At 37.3% G+C, this 22,162-nt stretch overlaps 1 protein-coding gene across 3 annotated transcripts in view; it reads right to left on the reverse strand.

Moving 5' to 3' along the window:
• Positions 1-3,085: 3,085 nt before the first annotated feature.
• The window catches only part of SMARCAD1 (SWI/SNF-related, matrix-associated actin-dependent regulator of chromatin, subfamily a, containing DEAD/H box 1), a 49,916-nt gene continuing 30,839 nt past the window's right edge, over positions 3,086-22,162 (reverse strand). Inside the window, exons 10-24 of one of the 3 annotated variants that reach the window (XM_063309620.1) lie at positions 20,044-20,246; positions 17,786-17,876; positions 16,997-17,096; positions 15,183-15,242; positions 14,943-15,018; positions 13,276-13,411; positions 12,088-12,225; positions 11,555-11,650; positions 11,298-11,415; positions 11,012-11,133; positions 7,996-8,184; positions 6,123-6,241; positions 5,762-5,944; positions 4,866-4,975; positions 3,086-3,624 (exon numbers count right to left, since the gene is read on the reverse strand). In XM_063309620.1, the coding sequence (XP_063165690.1) occupies positions 3,563-3,624; positions 4,866-4,975; positions 5,762-5,944; positions 6,123-6,241; positions 7,996-8,184; positions 11,012-11,133; positions 11,298-11,415; positions 11,555-11,650; positions 12,088-12,225; positions 13,276-13,411; positions 14,943-15,018; positions 15,183-15,242; positions 16,997-17,096; positions 17,786-17,876; positions 20,044-20,246 (1,803 nt within the window). In that variant the 3' untranslated portion in view covers positions 3,086-3,562. Of the gene's footprint in view, positions 3,625-4,865; positions 4,976-5,761; positions 5,945-6,122; positions 6,242-7,659; positions 7,746-7,995; positions 8,185-9,489; positions 9,730-11,011; positions 11,134-11,297; positions 11,416-11,554; positions 11,651-12,087; positions 12,226-13,275; positions 13,412-14,942; positions 15,019-15,182; positions 15,243-16,996; positions 17,097-17,785; positions 17,877-20,043; positions 20,247-22,162 lie in introns of those variants that run through there. The other 2 variants (XR_010068383.1, XM_063309621.1) reach the window with 2 other exon arrangements.

The following is a 22,162-nucleotide window of genomic DNA, read 5'->3' on the forward strand; positions in this document are numbered from 1 at the left end:
TACGAGGTGGGAACTAAGATGGACTGAATGAAATTAAGTGGCCCAGGGTAATTCAGCATTTTATACAGGTAGTCCTTTTTAGCGACCACAGTTGGGACCAGCAGCTCTGTTGTTAAGCAAAGCAGTTGCTAAGTGGGAAATCACATGACCATGACTGTGCTTTCCTTTTCCCCATTCCCCCACCATTAGGAATGCTCACCCCAGGGATGCTGGGATAGCTGGCTTGAAACTGACAAACCTAATCAGTTTCACACCTTCCGCTTTTGTTTGCCTCCTAACCATTCCCCTGCCCTTTGGAATGGCCACCTAGATGCAGGGATAATTAGCAAGAAGGGAAATAATGTTTGTATTTACATTTGTTGGAAAGGAAGAGATTACAAGAGAGTAAGCAGGTGCACAATGGGAAATACACATCAAAAGCAATGTGGTGCTGGAAGCCACAATAGTGCTATGCAAACTGGCTGATGTATTCCCCATTGTGTGCCTTACTCTCTTGTAATCCCTTCCTCTCCAATCTCTTCACTCTGTGTGTGTGGGGGGGATAGGGCAGGCACAGGAGATTGCTGGGTCAGGCACAGAAATTGCATGTTTTTTCTTTACCCCCCTTGTAGAGCAGAGAGATTGAAGAGGAAGGGATAACAAGCAAGCAAGCAAGCAGGCACACAATGGGGAATACATCACCAGGCTGTTTACACAGTGTGCTTGTGGCTGCTGGCGCCAGCGCATTGCTTTCAATGTGTATTCTCCGTTGTGTGCCTGTTTACTCTGTTATAATCCTTTCATCTCTGATATCTCTGCTCTGCAGGGGCGGGGGGAGAAAAGGAAAACAAGAAGTCGGGTACAGGACAATGAGTACTGACTGTAATGGTGGTCATGAGACAGCACCTCATTAACTCTGAAGGTCGCTGAGCGAGGTAGTTGGTGAGGACTCCCTGTACTCAAGCGAGATTTTCCAAATCTTAACCTACTACTTAACCCCATTGGCTATTCTGGTGTTCTCAACTAACCCCCCCCCCCACGAATCATAATAGAAAACAGGAAAATATAAACCAGAAACCAATAAAAAGAATTCCATTTGAAAACATTACTTGAGAGTTAGAAGCCTGTTGAAATATAATGGTATTTATTGTATTGGAGGTCAGAACTACCTCTGACAAATTGAATATACATGTAATCCTGTGTACCTGCATACCGCACTTCAGGTAGCAACAGAAAACAGGATTTCTGCAGAGCGGATAAGAAATCTAGTTCAGTCTCCTTCTGACGAACTTCCTCATATTAAATAACTGCCATATATTTATTGACTGATTTATATCCTGACTTTCCTTCAGGAGCGTAAAGCAGGTGGCTTTCTCTTTACCAATGCTTCCCACAGCTCTGTGAAATAGGCTGCATGGAGAGAGAGTGCCTCAGAACTTCCATGGTTGAGACAGAACTTTCATTCTAGCACCATAATTATTCCACCCTGGCTGTTTTTTTCTCATTGGCTTCTTTTTTCTTTCAATTCTGTCACCTTCTGAGAGAGTAAAATCAGCATACTGTATCCTGTAATATTTGTTGGGAGTCCCTCACCCTGCCTTCCTCGACTCTTCTGTTCTTCATCTGCCTCTTGCTGTGAATATGTATCCCATTCCTGCCCTATGCAATTTATGTATGTGTGCTCCTTTGAGCCAGTGTTGACTCCTGGTGATTGCCTGGACTAGTCCCTGCAGTTTTCTCAGCAAGATTTCAGAAGTGGTTTGCTATTGTCTGCTTCCTAGGGCTGAGAGATAGTGACTGGCCCAAGGTCACCCAGCTGGCTTTGAGCTAAGGCAGGACTAGAACTCCCGGTTTTTAGCCTGGTGCCTAGACCAAACTGGCTCTCTGCACAATTTATACTGGAGTGAATATACACTATAATCCTGGATGTACTAGATCCTTGAACAAAGGTTCAAAGGTTTCCCTCTTTTTGGGGTTGACAAAATACTGAACATTTTAACTGACAGTGGTCTTTAACACTGACAATCACATGGTATTTTAACAAATCGTTTAGAGCTTTATTGAAAAATCAATCCTTTTTAATATGCAAGTAAAAGAAGAAATGCACAAATGACATAATGTAAAATAATGTAATAATGACTAATAGGGTTAAAAGTAAAATCTGCACATTCTTCATAATCAACCTAAAAACTCTCCTTTCATCCTCTGACCCTTAGAGCAAAATTCAACTCTCCTTTTATTACTTTGCATCTATTTATAATTTTCAGGCACTTAGGGGATGAACTCTTTTGTCTAGACAGCCCAACGTGTGTGCTTGACGAAATGCAAAATACACTATAATACTTCTGCAGGGCAAACAATATCTTGTTCTCAAAGCTAGTTAATCCTAGCTTAATGAAGTACATTCCACATAAATTGTTCCATCAAAAATACAAAAGGCTAGGTTAAAGCATATTTAAACAATCTAACCACACAATTTTCCCAGTTTAGTTTACTAACCATCCCCTAAGCAGCTGAGTTGTGGAGATCTTGTGTTCCCATATTACACTACTGGATGAAGGCAAAGAATATCAAAGAAAGATAAATCACTCCAGCACAGTGATAGGATAGGTATCACTTTATTAGACTGATAAACAGATTGCAAGCCCACTGGACGCTGACCATCCCTTTGATGCATTCTGAGCCGCATCAGGTAGCTTAAACACTTCACAGTTACCACTTCGTCTATTCCTATAAATTTAAGAGAACTTTTATCCAAAAACACAGAAATATACCTTAACAGGGATTCTGTAAATTAAATAAACAAAAATCTCTTAACTAATATGACAATTAAAAAGGAATCAAGCAAATGCACAATGGTATAGGATTTTTTTTAAAAAAACCCAAAACTTAATGTTCTATTTGTGGAGGGGAAAAACGAAAAACAAAAGCTTTTGTTCCACACAAAGGCCAGTAAAGTTTGGAGAAAAATTCTAAAACATCATGGTCACTACTAAGAAGGCCTTAATGTAAAGCTATCATAGTTAAAAGAAAACAAATGTGAAGAGCTTGAATTTCTCTTTCCCTCTTCTGTAGTTAAAATAACCATTTAACAAAACATAATTCATTAAGGTTAATTTTTTTATTATGTGAACAATCTGATATAAAACATTACAGTACTTCAAATGAAAACAAGCCAAGAGACAACAAATATGGGCATTTCAAATAAGGCACATGTAAAAAAACCACATATCCAGTGAAATAGACAGATTCTATATATATATTTGGAGGTAGAAATAATTACAAAAATATGCAACAATTTTAAGCATTAGCAGGTCTGTTAAAACTAGGGTCCCTATTAAAAACTGCCTTGGTAAGATAGTTCGGATGGCATTTTATGCACTACATTTTTGTGGCAGCTGTACATTTTTAATTTGAGTACCGGTAGTGGGAAAAATGCTATGCCATGACCAATACAACAAGAATTTTTTAAAAAGCTATAAATGTTCATACAAATGTATTTAATAACAAAAAGTTCTTGAAGCACCACATTTTTTCCCTCAAATAAAAAAAAAAATCTACATCACTTTTCTTTATATTAGTATTAGAGTCCTAATGATGTTTTTAATAGTGTTGCTATATCTGCTGGAATGGCTCCCTCTTCTCCTGTAGAATTAAAGGAATATGTCAGATTTTCATGTGCAAAGAGTATTTCATTCAACTTAATAGTTACAATCAATGCAATTAAAATATTCTTTCTGCAACCTCCTAACTGAACATAAGAAATATCCCAATGGAATATTTTAATTTTAAAACAATGGAATGCAAAATTTCCTTGGACGTTTATTTGCAAAGCACTGGTACAATTTAATCTATGTTTTCCAACTGAGACTCTAGGTTTTGCACAACAGTTACTATTCTGATTAATCAGAACAGTTACTATTCTGATTGAATTAGCTGTGAGCCAATCAGTAACTAGCATAGGTTGATAAACTGGAACCCAGGTTCTTCTGCAAGTGTTTGAGCAAGCCAACAAAGCCAAAGCTCGTATCCCAAAGTTACTTTGGGCACATTAAGTACTGTGCATAACCAATTTTTACTTTGATATATGCCTTTGCGTCCTGCTTTACAAACTGCTTTTCGAAGTCTATTAAATAGTTCAGTAGGCAGCATAACAATGAGGTCTATGAAAAAGAACTGCTAACTTGGATCATAAAAAGTTGTATGATTCTTTACATTGTAAACAAACATATAAGAGTAAAACTGGATTTTGATCAAGGAGTAGAGAATCTTAGCCACTTGGTCAAAAGAAGAAACTTGCCAAGAAATTGTATAAAACATAAAAACAGTAAATGCTACATTCTAGCTTTTCAGCCCACATGGTCCCTAAATGTCTTTCTTTTTAAAAGAAAAAATATACATGCTGGAACAAACACTTTTATCTACAAAATATAGGACTCCATATTCTGAATATATAGTATAATGCAATACACATTGAGCTGACCTTAGACTGATTTCACAGGTCTGAACATTTATTCTAAATAGTTGTATGCTATTTGTTTGATTATGCTAATGTATTTCTTCATACATTATTTTTAGGAGACATTTTTCAGAATATTTTTTTTAAAAAGTACCTACGTAGGAGAAGTATATAGGGACTTCACCAGGTACCAGGTTTTAGTAGCCATTATAACAGCGGTTTGTACTGAAAAATTGTTAAATTAATTTTTTGTCCAACTGCAGTTTGTTATATGACTTAGCTGACGATACAAAAGCAACAGTAGATCTGACGATATGCTTATTATGTCCATATTCCTTTAGTTTTAAAAATACTATTTTTTTTCTACCTCACGTAATTGTGGACTCTATATTTTTAGCATACTCAAAAGTATACTGCAAGTACTCACCTGTATCTGCTGCTGTCATGTCTTGCTCTAATTTTAATTTCTGCTGGCTGATTTTGAGCATGGATTCTTCTATGGTCCCTTTACTTATAAGCCTGATAACTTTCACTTCTCTAAACAAAACAAAAACCAAACCGCATCAAATATTTATTCATATAATTATGTAAAACAGCATTTGTAATTTAATCACATATTATTTTTAGTGTATTATTTTTCATCTGGCATAGTTTTATAGAAAACAAAGCTTGTTTATTTTTTCAGAAATGTATGAATGACTCATCTCACACACACACACACACACACACACACAAAGTGACAGTAGCAACTGGGGATTAGAACCGTGATGCATGCATGTATCATACATGCAGTCCCATCTCTCATATGCATGCACCATACATGCAGAATATCAGACGAAAATTGCAAAACAATTTTAAGACTGGCAATTCCTACATTCACATGTGGACCACTAAAAATGTTTCACCAAATAAGGAATTATTTTAACCAGTGGCCTGAAGTCTGCCTTTGTATCTGTTCTTGTGTGGGAGCTATCTCTAATTTCAATGAAGTGAAACTTTGGTTTGGCCTCAAACAGTTAAGCAGTAACAGCAGCAAAAACAACAAGCTGTTGTACTGGCTGACACTAGAAATATAAAATCAATTTTAGCTTCTGTGAGATACATGAGTGTTGTTGCTAGGCAACAGTGTGAAGATAACCTGGATGTATGGACAAATACTTCTTGTAACTATGGTCAGTGTTAAAAAAGGAAGGAGAGAGAATGAATATTTTAGAGCTGCTTAAAGTTTTATCTCCCACCAAGGTATCCATGCCAGCATACCAAATTTGCCATAATAAAATCAGCACTTTATAAAGTTGTGAAAGTTGTCTCATCAATCCATACCTAGTTTGTCCAACTCTGTGGCATCTGTCTTCAGCCTGTTTGTCATTGTAAGGATTGCAGTCAATATCATGGAGAATGACTACGTTGGCTGAGGTCAAATTAATCCCAAGTCCCCCAGCTTTAGTTGAAAGCAAGAAAACAAATATACCCATATCTGAATTGAATTCATCTATCAGATGTATCCTATTAAAAAAGAAAGAAAAACCAAAGCATTCATCGGCATGCAACTCTTTTTTTAAATTCTGTACCTTACAAATTGGTCATACTATATTCAATAGGTTGGTGCACACACCTGCTCAGTTGTTGAGTACAGCATCAAGGCATATATAAAGGAAATCTCATAAAGCACATATGTTCTTACCTATCAGAGATCTGTGTCTTTCCATCCAGTCTAAGATAGCGATGTTGCTCATGTTTCAAGAGAACTTCTAAGATGTCCAGCATCATGGTAAATTGGCTAAACAAGACAACTCTGTCACCCTAATGGACAAAGGAGCATAGTTAATTTAAGGAAAAGCTCCTGCTTACATCAGAAAGAGAAGTACACAAATATAAAAAGTTGGTTTAGGCCTATAGGCTGATTTTATAATTAAGCTATGCACTTAAAAGCCAGGATTCAAACATCTGTGGTGTTCCAACATGTATATTAAGCTGAAAGCCAAACTAGAGTAGTCTATTGTTTCCAAGGAGACAAAAAAGCCCATGTGATAGCTTCACTTAATCACAAAATGAACAGTGTATCTGTCTTTGTTGGCTGTAATCTATGTATAAGCAGTGGCTAATAAGAATTAATTACTACAGAGTTGTAATATATTAGGACATAAGCAAAACTATGGGAAGCAACCATAATACACTGCTAATAAAACAAAGGAACAGTCTAATATCTTAGGATCAAGTTGATTCTGCTACGTAAACTAGAAAAAGATCTGAATATAAATACCAAACTTAAGTGGATATATGTAAGCCCAGTTCCATATTTTCACAAGATTTTATGTTTCCATATTGGGAGTACTCAAGTAGCAAATTACTACAAGTTACTTGAACAGGTATCTCCATTTTTGTCACATATGCATGCTGTCTTTTCTTCAAAAGAATGATACATCTGCTTTCTCTTTAAAACTTTGGAGTTTGGTCCATTGAACTCCCCCTCATGTTATTTTGTGAAGAGCTATAAATTCTCAAACACTATAAATACATTGTTATCATACAGAAACTCAGCAGCAAATCCCATGGTACTGGCATGGGTTTGACACTGCTGTGAGAGACAACTCATTAGGAAAACAAAATTAAAATGTTTTTCTACAGGAATAAAAACACTTAGTTCCTAACTTTCAATAGATTCTTTCCAAGTAAAGTAAATTCTCAGTAGCCTTTCCTGAAATTAGATTACCTTCATCTCCACTTTTGAATATACACTGTACAGCACCCAACTGCTTTAGGCTTCAAAAACAATCTAGTTGTTTTAAGGACTGCTCACTGAACTTCCTCTGATTAGGCCTCTATTTGAAGCTTTCAAACTCTGGTCACTGCTACCTGCTTGAAGCCTTCCCACTAACTCAAATTATGATTTCCTTCTCTCCCCAGTGACTAAAGCCAGTATTTAAGTCTTCTTCAAAAAGGTTATCATAAAGATTAGAAAACTACCTTCCACCTTAGCTCTGAACCTCATTTCCCTTGGCCATCAGTTCTATAACCAACAATTAGCTGTCTCCAAATGATCTCCCTCTATTTTATTTTTTTTAATGTCATGAGAAGCCTCTCTCTCCTAACTAAGGCAGCTGTAACAGGCCTATTTGTTTACATTATAAAGTTTGTAATAAAAACTCACTTAGGGGTTAATCACATTATACCCTTCTACCAAATATACTATTTTTCACACAAACATTTGAGGGACCTACCTGGTGAAGAGTCCCTATGCACATGTTACACTACCCACGGGTAAATTGTGAGCAGGCAGGAATTTTAGCCATGGTTAATGACAAACCTAGATAAAGGGTATTGAGAGGGGAGATGAGTTCATAAGCAACTGCTGACTTTTAGCCCTGGCTAATGTTGTATCTATTTTGTTTTCAAAGGACCTTACTGTCAGGAATTTGAAGAGAGCTTCCCACATTTTTAGCCCAATATGCCTATGGTTTTCTAAAAGGTGTTTCTGTCAGTATGGTTCACAACTGAAATCAGCTCATTTATTTATACAGTGAGTATACTGAAAGATATTGGTATGTAGGGCAAACCTTTTCTCTAAAATCCGATAAAATGCGTGCAAGCGTCCTAAATTTTCCAGAATCCAAAATTAGATCCATTTCAAGTTTGAAGTCCTGAATATTTGCATACTGTTTACAAAGCAAATGCAGTTCATAATCAGTCATCACACACATATCTTCGAAAATAAGATCTGGGTTTGCTTCACAGTGTGTAGGCTCCTAAAATAACAACAAAAAACCTTACAGTTATTTAAAAATGAATAGTATTAACATGCAATATACACCTACTGTCCTGTAATTTATTTTATCCCACACTCCCATTTATTATAAAACTGTTTTGTGCAATCTTAAATGTTAACACTGTTAACTTTTCCAGAATTATTTCTCATATCTGGCATCAATTAACTTTTCTCTTTTAATTGCCAATTACATTCACAGAAGATTTTCATTGGGATTACTGATGAGAAGCGAAAGGTTGAGACAACTTTCTGTTATTCTATAGATTAATACGAAAATCAAAATGTAAACATCTCAGAACAATGCAAGCCATGCAGTGAAAGTACTATGCGTGAGAGAGGAGGCATCCTTAAGAGAGGAGGCAGTTCCCTAGACCCGATCATTTTAGGTAACTTTCACACTGTTTCCAACATCCCCCTTTTTGGGAAGATTGTTGAGAAGATGGTTGCCTTGCAGCTTCAGAGGGCCCTGGCTGAAGTGGATTACAGGTAAACCTTAATAACTGCCCTGTTTAGTGACCATTCAAAGTTACAACGGCACTGAAAAAGTGAGTTTAAGACCAGCCCTCGCACTTAAGACTCACACCATCCCCTCAATCATGTGATTGAGATTGGGGCACATCACAACCGGCAGGCGTTTACAACTGTCGCAGCATCCCGCGGTCACGTGATTGTCATTTGTGTGCTTCAAAGCTGGCTTCCGACAAGCAGAGTCAATAGAGAAGCCAGCAGTAAAACTGCAAGTTGTGGTCATGTAACATCTCGCTTAGACCATGGGTGATTCACTTAACGACCACAGCAGAAGTGAGGTCATAAGTCCATCATAGCCACATGATGTCTTGCTCAATGACTGTGTTGCTTAGTGAGTTGCCAGTCCCACTTGTGGCCATTAAGCAAGGACTACCTGTATCTTGACCCCTTCAAGTCACGCTTCAGGCCAGGGTATGGGACTGAAACCACATTAGCCACACTTGTGGATGACCTCTGGAGGGATGGGGATGGGGATAGTGCATCCATCCTTGATCTCTCAATGACTTTCAATACAATCAAGCATAGTATCTTTCTGGGCCAGCTCTGGGGTTTAGATGTTGGGGGTACAGTGTTATACAGTGTTTCTCTGGGGTTGGTTCCAGTCGCTCTTGATGGACGGGAGAGGTCTAACCCACAGCCTCTCTTATATGGGGTGCCTCAGGGCTCAACTCTCTCCCACTCCTGTTGTATATCTATGTGAAGCTGCTGGGTGAGGTTATTCAATGGTATCATCAATAGTCATCAATACTCAGCTGTGTATCTCTGCCATGGCATGGCCTGGCCAAGTGATGCTGTGGAGGCTCTGTCTCAGTGCCTGGAAGCAGCAGGGGTCTGGATGGGGATGAACAGGCTTCGGCTCAACTCTAGCAAGATGGAGTGGCTTTGGATGTTTGGGCCTTCTGAATCTGGTGATTTTCCATCCTTAGTTCTGGATGGGGTTCCACTACTCCAGACAGAACAGGTATGCAATTTGGGGATCCTCCTGGACTCACGGCTCCTGTTTGAAGAGCAGATGGCAGCTGTGACCAGGGGGGCCTTTGCACTGCTTTGTGTTGTGTACCAATTAAGCCCGTTCCTGGATCAGGAGGCACCGTGCTGGGTTTACTCATGCTTTTGTCAACTAATGAGTAGATTACTGTAATGTGCTCTATATGGTGCTGCCCTTGAAGAACATTTGGAAGCTTCAATTGGTCCAGAATGCAGCAGTGCAGACAATTATGGATGTCTCACTTTGCCCACATTACATCTTTGCTCTGTGAGCTTCACTGGCTTCCAGTTTGTTTATGGGTGCAGTTCAAGGTGCTTGTAATTACCTACAAAGCCCTGCGTGGCATGAGACCAGAGTATTTGAGGGATTTCCTTCTCCATGTTTTCTCCCATACCATCTATTAGGGATTGTCATCTAGCAGGACCCAGGAAGCATGCCCTTTCCACAGTTGTGCCTACATTCTAGAAGACTACCTCCTGAGGATCACCTGCTTCAGCTCTGCTCACCTTACTGAAAGCCTTGAAAATCTGGCTGATTTCACAAGCATCATGGCCAGAAGAGCAATTGAGCCCATGCCATTGGTGAATGGTGTTTGGCAGCCACTATATTTCAGTCAGCTGGAAATTGTGTTTTAATTTTTTTTTAAATATACGTTGCATTTATATTATAGTTTAATTTTTGTTAGCTGCCTAGAGTCACATTGGTGAGATTGGTGCCCACGCAAAGCGAAATAAATAACCTTCTGAATTTCTCTTGCTCATGCAGGGAGAGAGACATTACCACCAGTGTCTGCCTATTGCACTGAAGCCAGGCTTAAAATTGTGAGCAAACATGATAAATGTATCTTGTGTGATCATTTTCCAGTTTCTCATCCAGTCATAACTTTGGGCAAATTAGAAAACCAGAACACTTTTATTTTATCATATAAAACCACCTTCCATTCTAAAACGTATTCCCAATCTTGTTCAGTTGATTTTGAAATTATGACAATTTGTCTAAAAATATAAAATTACTCATGACAAGAGAGCCAGATTGGTGTAGTGGTTAGAAACTGGAAGACTGACTTCTAGTCCCCCCTAAGGCAACTGGGTGACCCTGGGCCAGTCACTCTCTCTCAGCCCTAGGAAGGAGGCAATGGAAAACCCCTTACGAAATCTTGCCAAAAAAACTGCAGGGTTTTGTTCAGGCAGTCACCAGGAGTCAACACTGACTCAAAAGCACAAAACACACACACACGCACCCCTCATGACAAAACTAAAATGCATCAAAAAGATTTCATTCTACTTCTTACCTTGAGCATGAGCTTTGACATAACTTTAAGTTTTTCAGAGGTATAATATTGGCGATGTAAGAGAGGATGATTAGCCATTTTTCTTAGCTGCATCATGACATTGCCCATTTCAGAATTTTTTTCTGTGAACAGAAACAGTATATCAGGAAACATATCCACATGCTTCAAGCATGTTCAGTAAAAAGTGCTCTCTTTTTTACAGAGATAACCAGAAAGACAGACCTCAGTGGTTTTGCTCTGTACTACAGAAGATAAGTAACTGAGAAGTATTTATATACATTCATACCTTGACTATCAATAGATTTCTTCAGGCAGCTAAAAAGATCTTGGTATAGTTGTTCCTGTTTCTCAGACATTTCACACCACTCAACAATATCCTTTTTGGGAGGTAGTTGTTTCAGCACCTGGCAGACCAAGACCAGAATTCTATGTATTAGGAGGATAAGCTTACATGCAGATCCACAGATACAAATCTGCAAGTTACGCTTATTTATGGTAACCTGATATCAAATAACTATTTTTCACTGCAGAATAAAGGCATACCTCTTCTTTTACTCTTCTCAAGATGAACGGTTTTATTATCTGCTTTGCATGTGCAATTCTCTCCTTTTCATACACACTATGCTCCTCAGATGCTTTCTAAGAAAAAAAAATCAAAAACTTAAAGAGCATTTCATTCTGTCAATCAAGTTATTTTAACATGAACAGAAATGGTATATATTTCTTCTTAATGTGAATACCTTGATCCAAAATAAAGCCTGGTTCAAATTCCATGCTAAGCAATAAAATTTAATACAATGTTTGAACCCAGCCATTATCTTTTGTTAAACAAAGCATTGTTAAACCAAAGTATGTGCATGTCAAGCTTCATTGTGGTTATGAGTATAATTACTCAAATGTACAGAACAATATCTAGAGTTTCAAATTTGCAGATTGCATGATGATTTTTTCTGAATTATGTTTTAGAATTATCTTTAAATTACAATGCAAAATTAAAATAACACAATACAATTATTAAAATCATATAATTTTATCTCCATTTCAGAACAATAAAAACACACACAAAATACGCTTACTGCTTTAGAAGAAAATATCCTCCGAATTTCACTGGTGCTGCTACTAAACATATGTGGCATTACAAAATTCAACAGGGACATAAGTTCTAAAAGATTATTTTGAACAGGAGTTCCAGTTAGCAGCAAACGATTTTTTGCCTGTTTTCATAAAAATAAATAAGCAGTGATTAGTAGATGAAAAATGAAATCACCAACATTTTGCCAAAATATTGTAGTATGAGCTTCATCTCACTGTTGAGAAATTTAATATTATCACAGAGTTACACATTTTAAAAATGGCCTACAATGTTTACAATGATCAGGAAGTTGCAAATAAAAGTCACTTGTTGAGATGGGTGGCTATAGAAATTAAATAAATAAATAAACAAACAAATGACCAACTGACTGAACTGTCAATGAAGTAAAACGATACAATGAAATTCTCAACTGTTTTGGTTATCTGACAAATAATAGCTACTACAGTTCACTATCCAATTAATCACAATCTTATGTATGCATGGTTATTTTTTTATTTAAAAATATCATAAAGCCACCTATCTCACAGTTTGTAACTCTGGGATGCATACAAAAGAGAAAACAGGTTTAAAAACAATAAATACCATTTAGTAACATTTACTAAATAAAAGTTGTAAAAACTAACAAACAAAACCCCAACAAAATAAAAAAAAAAAACGATCAATGCACAACAGAGGCTGGTGATAAAAACATGCAGGCACATCACTGGGAGAGTTTGTTCCAAAGGGCAGGTACAGCAACAGAGAAGGCATGCCTCTTAGGTCACATTAGGTGGCATTGTTTCAAAAAGGGAACTTGGAGTATGTCTATTCTATGCAACCTTGTGGGGCAGGAAGAGATGACAAGAAGAGATGGTCCTGCGAGAAAGCCAGTCCTGTGCCATGTATGGCTTTATAGTTCATATATTTAGTCCTAAATCCTCTTGTATATTAACAGAATTCAGAACTGTATATTAACAGAATTATATTGAATATTATATTGTATATTAACAGAACTGGCCACTAACAGAGTTCAGTCAGTAACTGTTTACAGGATTGCAATTTAATGTTATAAAACAAGAAACAAAGTATATATTAAAACATTTTATTTATGATTTAACATTTAGTAACCCTTGAACATGTAAGTCATAATTGAGAAAAAGGGCCAAGAGTAAAGAAACAATTGGTGACTTACATTAATTGTCATCAGGTGTTGATAGCGTACAGAACCCATATTTTTAAGCATATGACCTTCATCAAAGATTGCATAATTAAGTTTCATCCGGCGAAACAGACCACGATCTTCTGGACTGCTAATTGCGCAGTTATACCTATCAAGAGAACAAACTATGAGCATATGTTGCTTCACAAACATGCATAAATTCATTGTGTGTGTGTGTGTATAAATATTTTCTAGCATTCATTAAGTCAGCTCTGATAGTATAATAATGCATTTTTCACTTTAGACCTTTAAATGAAAGAGCTATTTAATCCTGGCTAGAGTCTGAAGAACCATTACCAGAAGAAAAATAATTGCTAGTAGCATTTAGCAATTGCTAGCGTAAGTACAAAGTATATCTAGGATCTAGAACAGTTGTTATGATTTCAAGATCATATTTGCCTTTGGTTGCATTTTTGGGGTAATACTGTGGCACAATATGCACAACAGCTTTTCCATTACAGGTAGTCCTCGCTTAGTGACTGCCTCAGACAGCAACTGCTCAAGTTACGATGGTGATGAAATAGTAACTTTGCAACCAATGCCCACATTTATGACCTTTGTGGTGTCTCTCTCAGTCATGTGTTCACCATTACAGTCAATTAGTATGCATTGTCCTGTGTAAAATCATAAGCAGTCACAGTTATGATTTTTCACTTAGCAACCACTTCACTTAAAGGCTGAGTTGCTGGTCCCAACTGGGTTGCTAAATAAGGACTATCTGCAGTATACTATATATTCAACCTACAGAACAGAATCTCTAAAGCTAACCTCTTACTAGAAAAGTGTAACCAATAATGAATCTTGGATTATGCCACATATTTATAGCAACACTCAATATTCTGAGCAAAGGTTACTGAAAATTACAATGAGGTGAGGATTTGAACACATCTATTGAGGTTTTATTATTTTTTTAGAGGTTTTAATAAACTGTAACATTAGTGTTTTGGGGGAACAGGCTAATTTAATCATTAGCATTATGTACAAATTTCTAAATTTAATTACATACTTGCATTTTGCATGCAATTATTACATTTGGTATGCTTGCAAAGATATATTCATTTATATCACAATCAATAGACTTTCTTCCTTCTCCAATAAAAGATCTGGTACTGATAATTATTCAGTCCTACAAATTACCCAATGTTATGACTTATAGCTGACTGAATTATGTGGAAGATCTTTTATACTACACAAATTCTCTTTTTGGGGAAGGGTGTTAGTAATTAAATGTTTGCTCTGAATATACTGACACACCGGAAAGGCGATGAGATCCTTGTGACAGGGGAGGGTTTCATTCACAGTGTGTTACAAAATCAGTGTTTGCTTCCACTGTAGTTATCTTCCCAAACATATTTTCTTTCCAATTTCATTTTGTTGCAATGAATAACAATGATCATGGGAGAAAAAAATGTACTCACTCCTCTCAGTTTAAATACTGAGAATCAGTCTTACTCTTCTTTGTATAGCTTAATTCTGGATTTTACAAAATAATCTTTGAAATATTAATGCATATGAGGTTTGTACATCTCTTTTTGAAATTATTATTATAACAAAAATGTCATGCTCAGGTGAAAAATCTGAAAAGAAGTACTTTCTTAGATTATAACCAATGACTACATTTTATATTGACTTCTACTTACGTTGTCACAATCACATTGAAATCTGTTACTTTATTATGGATATCCATTCTGAGATGCCTCCTGTCTTCTTGGGATCCTAGGCAAAAATGCAAAATGAGTTAGACTTTTCAGTAACTCTAGATAATTCTTTAAAACATTCTTCTGAATTTGATTGCAATTCACAAATTCAATTTACTACGTTATGCCTAAAAAAAAGGCATACTTACTTCATTTTAACTACTTTGAAACACACATTCTTACCATAATAAAATAAGACCTGGAGTTCAGGACACCACAGGTTAACTTCTCTTATCCAGTTATCTATTTTTAAAAAAATACATGAAATTGTTAAAAAGCATTTTATCAATCTACCCACAAGTGAACATTAATTCTAAACTTGCTTACCCTAAAGTACAAAACCACAATAGTTGTAACTGGCTGTGCTTGATTCTGTTCATTACGAAGCTTATATTTAGGCTACAATTGTATCACTTCTACCTCAGAGTAAATTTCATTGAATTCTTCAGGTTTCCTTGGAGTGAATATGTATAGGATTGCACTATTAGTGGAAAGATCCCTACACTTTTTGGAGGAAGGGCAAACGTAGACATAATTTTAAAAGATACTGAAACTGGGCTTTTTTTTTTTTTTTCAGTTGTTTACCGCTGCAGTCTTAAAATTATTTATGCAACCTCTTATTTACTGTATTATCCTCAGAAGATAAAGGACCTCCCTGGAAATAAACCCTTCAGAGAATCTCCCTAATTGGAACTTTAGTCCATATAACAGGTAGTCTTCAGGTTACGACGGCAATTGGAACTGGGATCGCCATCACTAAGCAATGCAGTCGTAAAGCGTGATATCACGTGACCGCATTGTTTAGCAACAACATTCTCAGCAGTCCTGGTTGCCGTCCCCAAGACACATAGGTTGTTAAGTTGAAAGCAGCAAGAGTCCAAGGGAAGGACCATGTGTGTGCTGCGGAGGGGCGGGGGAGGCCCTGAGATGCTCAACACAGGCCAAGCGCAGGGGGGCTGGGGGAAGCACGGTGCCGGTTGGTGTAAGCGCAGGGAGGCCGGGGAGGGATTTACTGGAGTGACTTGAGACCTTCCCTGCCGGCTTCCCCATTGACTTTGCTTGTGGGAAGTTGGCAGGGAAGGTCACCAATGGCGATCATGTGACTGCAGGGCGCTGCAACTGTCATGAGAGCCGCTTGCGAAGCACCTGCACTGCAATCACATGACTGCGGGGTGGTGCAGTGGCTGGACCTTCGAGGAACGGTTGTTAAGTACCACTCGTTTAGCGCCATCACAACTTTGAATGGTTGCTGAATAAGTGGTCAATAAGCAAGGACTACCTATACTCAAATGAGGCAATATATTGACTCCAAGATAAATGAGGACATAAATTAATCTAGGTGTTCCAAAGTCACCTTGTTGCTTTTCCACTTTTAAAAAATTGGGATGCCTTTGGCCTTCTTTCCGAGTCAGTCTCTGGGAAATGCCTGTTTTAATACTCTTTGAGGAATACTCCAGTGATTTCCAGGATTACCGCACGATGCTACAAGCATACCAAGTGTTCTAAACATGCAAGGGATCTAGACTATGCTAGACTTCCATCCTGTAGAGGGAATATATAATGGCCTTGAAGAACCATGGGAAGACCTGTTACCAAGGCAATGATTAGACAAGCATAGCTTAAGTCCATTCCAAGAAACTAACTTGAGAAAAACATCTCAGGGCCCTCCCTAAGTGAGGGAAGTACATTCTGACTTGCAAGATTCTATTACAATATCTGCTCTCATAAAAGTAGCTTTATGCATACAGTATATGGTACTGGATTGTTAGGCTGATCTACCCCATAGGGCTAATGGATCCCTAGGGTTAAACACAATTGAAGGCAGATGTTGAATGTTAGATTATCTACTCTGAAATCTGTTGATTACACTCTTAACTTTGTGAGGCTTCTTCTCAGCTTTAACAAATCAGATTCTTCAAAATTCATAAAACAACAACAACAAACATTTAACTTCCCTTAGTATTTCTTCCAACACATTGGTCCAAGATTTTACTTACCTAATGTTGATGCTGGCACTACAATCAAATGTGGACCTACATCACCCACTTGATAAAGGTATGCCAGAAAAGCAATTGCTTGAATGGTTTTTCCTAAACCCTAGATAAAAAGTAATTTAAAATAGAAACAATTATTTTTACAGCATGATGTTGTGTATTAAATGTAAAATATAGAGGCATATTTAGAAGTAAGTGATAAACTTTTTAGTGTCACAAATAATATTGCCTCCTTCAAATAATTTGCAACCCTTTAAGTACTTTTGAACATTTAAAGGCATTTCCTTTTCTGTAGACATAATGGAATCTCTTACCTATACAGTACAACCAATAAACCCGTCTTTCACTCTTTCAGTATGTCTCGACACTCAGGTCCTTCCTGGCAAGTGCTGCTTCTTTGTCCATAAAACTCACTCTCAAGTTTTTTTAGCTTTTGATATTTTGCAGATACTGATTCTATCAGTGCCACCTTTCTGAAGTTGCAAGACAGCCATTTTACTCTTCTCCAAAACTCTATTTACAGTCTGGAATGCCCCAGTCCACATACCACCTAAGTGTGATTTAGTCCCAGGTCTTCATGCTAGCTCATTCAGATATGTCACCCTGTCTCATGCATAAAAGCCTAAGGTTATATCAGCTTGAGAGCTAGTGTGATATGATGGTTAAGGGGTTGGACTAAGGCTGGGAAAAACCCATGTTCAAGGCCACAGACATTCATTGGTGACTTTGGGTCAGTTACATGTATTATGAATTATTTCAGTACAAATAAAAGCTACTATGTTTTCAACTTACCATTTCATCAGCTAAAATACCATTCAGTGAGTGCTTATGCAAAAGTGCTAGCCAATTTAAACCAATCTTCTGATATGGTTTAAGTTCCATGCTGACAATAGAAAAAGAAGTACGCAAGTTACTATTGTGTGAATTCAAACCTCCTGACCTGCACAGTTTACCAAATACGTAATATAGTGGCTTAAAAGACACAGGTTCCTTATTCAAAACTTGCATTTATTTATTTATTGTATTTCTTTACCACCCATCTCATATTATGACAACTCTGGGCAGTTTACAAACAATTAAATGTAAAAGATTAAAATATAGTTAAAACCATACAATATAAATATAAATGCACATAAAAATATAAAATGCAAAATATAAAATATAAAATATAAAGTCCAAAATGGTGAATAACGATCTCATCATTGGCCCCATCAAGGTGCCAACCACTCCCATGATTGGCTATCCTCCCTCCCACCCCAAGCGAGGTGGCATAACCAGGTCTTAACTCCCTTCCGGAAGGCCAGGAGAGAGGGGGCCTGCTTCACCTCCGGGGCTAACTTATTTGCCGGGTGCCACGGCAAAAAGGCCCTCCTTCTGGACCCTGCCAATCGACAATCTCTCATGGACAGGGTCCGCAACATGCAATTTGTACTGCAAAATTGTGCTACCCTTGACTGTCCCACTGTTATATGGGAAATAATAATTATGTACATTATAGTTTTTGTATGACTTAGAACATGTAAAGATTTTAAATGCTTCAAAGCAATATACAGTAATTATAACAAGTCTTAGTGTACAAAGCTCACAACTTGCTCCGTTGATAAACTAGTCCTTTTAATTCTAATGGAATACATTTAAACATGACTGCAATTATTTGTAAATAGTCTGAGCTACGCTTGCTCATTACCCTATTTCCTGATAATGCTTCAGTATATTTTAGAAATGTGTTTACAAAATAAAAAGCTGATCATGTTTGAAAATATAGCATTTCTATTTGATACAGTATCCATCTTAAATCAGGTATATTACAAGCACAGGGCGTGGTTACTTGAGGGACCTGTCTCCCATAGTCTCAGCCTGGCCAATTTGATCTGGCAGGGTTGGCGCACTCCAGGTTCCTTCAGTTAAATAATGTCATCTATCAGGACCCCAGAAGTGCATCTTCACTGTAGCAGCATCTGCTCTCTGGAATGAGGTTTCCCACCTGCAAGATTCGAACGGCCCCTACCCTACTGGCGTTTCAAAGGGGCTTGGAGACCTGGCTCTTCTCCCAGGCCTTTGGTGAGGATGACTGAAGTCTCCTTTAGACTGTGTAGGTTTTTTATCCCCCCCATACAGTTTTGTCATTCTTGTCCTCTTTACTCTTGTGAAGCTATCAATGCAACAAGGGATTTTGTTTGTCAGGTGGATTGTCTCAAAGCCTGATGCGGATGATAGCTGAGAGGGGTGACTGTGTAGTAGCAATGCAGAAGACCATTGTATTTCAAGGAGTTTATGTGACATTTTTTAATTTCTCCTTCATATTAATATTATAGAAGTTTAGAGTTCATTCTGAGCTACAGTATGTTTAACCTGCTTGTTTTTCACTCTTGCCTGAAAAGTGGGAGAAGAGAAAACCCCAAGATTTTTTATGTCAGCACTAGCGTATCTGTATAGCTTCCCAGGCTCTTGGATCATGTCATAAACAGGTGCCAGACCCTGGGAACTATCCAGTCAAGCTCAGATCCTGCAGTCTCTGTACCATGGAAACAGGGTCATGAGATTTTAGGGCCATACTTTGATAAAAACCTTAGGATTGCCTCTTGAGTTTGGGAGTTTCTGCAAAGACCTGAGTGCTGGGTGCTGTGGAAATTGAGCTGCCCTGGGGTATCTCTGCTGTCATTATTAAGGGGCTCCTGACAGCCCTTGGGAGATTGGGTACCATCGTGCTTGGTAGGTTATGATTTTTCTTTCTGTTATGCTGTTTATGCTTCTGTTTAATCTGCCTAAACTATGTTTCTGTTTAAATCTGTTTGCTTAAGTTAATAATACAGCTTAAAATCTCTTTTTTCACTGGTGTGCTTATTGTCTCTGGATCTAAAGGAACCAATTGTCTGGGCACCTGGACACTTGGCAGAACAGACTGGCCCAAGATCACTAAGCTGGCTTCCTCAGCTAATGGAATACAAAAATCCGAGTTTCCCTGATCCTAGTCCAGCACCTTAACCACTATACCTCACTGACGTTGTTTTCTGTACATGTAACATTTATTAATAAGCAATCTTGCTAACCTTGGATTCAGGATGGATGGTTGGTCAATGTTCCATCCACTACCTCCATCTCCAGTGATCCTTGTTACTTGTTTGGTCAGTTTATTTGAGATCTCTTCACATTTGTTCATAAGTTTTAACACAACATCTCTTTCTCTTAGCAACGTTTTGCAATTCCAAATAATATCTTCTGACAAGCCATTGGTCCTGCACATTTTTGTGAACTGTGTGTGAGAGAGAGAGAGAGAGAGAGAGAGAGAGAAATCACTAAACTTAAATACAAAATAAAAATAAAACAGCATGGAGAATCCATCAGTTTTATTCCAGCTTAATTATTCATTAAATATTGGAATAGCATATGATCAGAGTTTTCTGGCCTACCCATAGTAACACATATAAAGTAATTAATGTTCTCATGTATTTTTACTATGAATTAGCTCACATCATGAACCAAAACCAGTATTTTTCAAATTGTTAGCTGTTACATTTGATCATAATATGAAAACTGTAAAACCATGTTTCAACAACAGAAGGCACTATTGATATGAAGCTGAAGATTTGTTAGATCCTATATAAATAATCTTGTACTTCTTTGTTCAGTGATGTGCTTTTATTTATTGTGTGCTTTTATTTATTCTGCCGGTCAAAATCAAAGTTAACAAAATAAAGAGCATCAAAAATAAAGAGCAAAGCATTCACAGGAATTATTTGTGAACTGTCAGGGCTACATCCACCGCTTACAATGATAAACTACTGTGGCAGAAGGTTGCTCTATACAAAGTCTAAAAGAGACACATCAGCTAAAGTCTGCATGTTCTTCACCACCCACCTTTTAAAGTCAAGATAATCAACATGGACAATACTTGTCAGAGATCTATCTGCAGTTTTATGATTGCCTCTAGCACTAAGAAACACCCTCCATGCTTGTCTAAACAGGGAAGTAACTTGTTATATGCAACAGAATGAAAAATAAGATGTTATTTTCCTAATCCTAAAGTTATGAAGATCTTTTGTTGAATCCATGACTGCAAATCAGTAAAAAATAGCATCTATTACTCGTTTCTAAAGAATGTAATCTCCTTCATAACGTACAGGCTAAACAGGAATCCTTTTATTTTTGTCTTATTATATAGATTCATAATAAGAACACAATTTAAATGCATCTTATTGAAACATCAAGACTTTAACAAGTTCATCTGTTTCCAACAGCATTCTTGGAAATAAAGCTGATACTATAAGGTTTCTGGTTTTCAGCATGCCTGTTCCTTATTTTTTAAAAATTAAAATATTCTAAAATCTGTTAAAAATCAGGTGGGACAGGAAGCTTGGCAGGTGCTATGGAAAGTTTAGGGGACCACACATATACTTTCTTACAAACTTGAAGCTTGTTTCAGCTGGCTGGGGAATTCTGGGAGTTGAAGTCCACACATCTTAGTTTCCAAGATTGAGAAACACTGCCTTAGACAAAGCGTATGAGTTACAGCAAAACAACTTATTTTATGGGCTGCTATAACAAAATACCAGAACAATGGGATTTACACCACTTAATCCTGTAAAATGTTAATTATTTAATTTATAATGATAATATCCATTATTAAGTAACATTGTGAAATGCATCTGTCATGAGTAAGGATGGCGAGCAAGGGGCTCCCATCCAGGCTGTAAAGCGCATGCGTAGTACTGAGGAATTAGGTAACCATTCAAAGAGACACAGATCGGGCCCGCCTTAGCCTTTGGGGCTTATATGTCTGGGTTTTTCCCACGCTTCTTCAGTTTGTTAGGATTTTCTGTTATGTAGCAGTAATAAACACTAGAGACCTATTCCTTGTCTCAGCATGGTTCCTGGCTGTTAGGACAGCATTTCAGCTCTTCCTAGAACTCTGTGGCTTTTATTTGGCAATTCTGATGAACCCTTTATGAAGACAAGATTAAATTTTTATGAAGTATGTTTAATTTAAGCAGGTCTGAACCACCAAAAGTGAATTATTTTAACTATAAAGACATTTTAATAAGATAATTAACACTTTAAATAATTATTTTAAATGCCTAAAGGTCAGATTAGTGTGAAAATAAGACTTGTAATCTTTAAATATTACACCTAAAGTGAAACCATCTGTTATAAAAACCACCCAGTTTGTTT

Source organism: Candoia aspera, chromosome 8 (genome assembly GCF_035149785.1).
Source record: "Candoia aspera isolate rCanAsp1 chromosome 8, rCanAsp1.hap2, whole genome shotgun sequence".
Taxonomy (NCBI): domain Eukaryota; kingdom Metazoa; phylum Chordata; class Lepidosauria; order Squamata; family Boidae; genus Candoia; species Candoia aspera.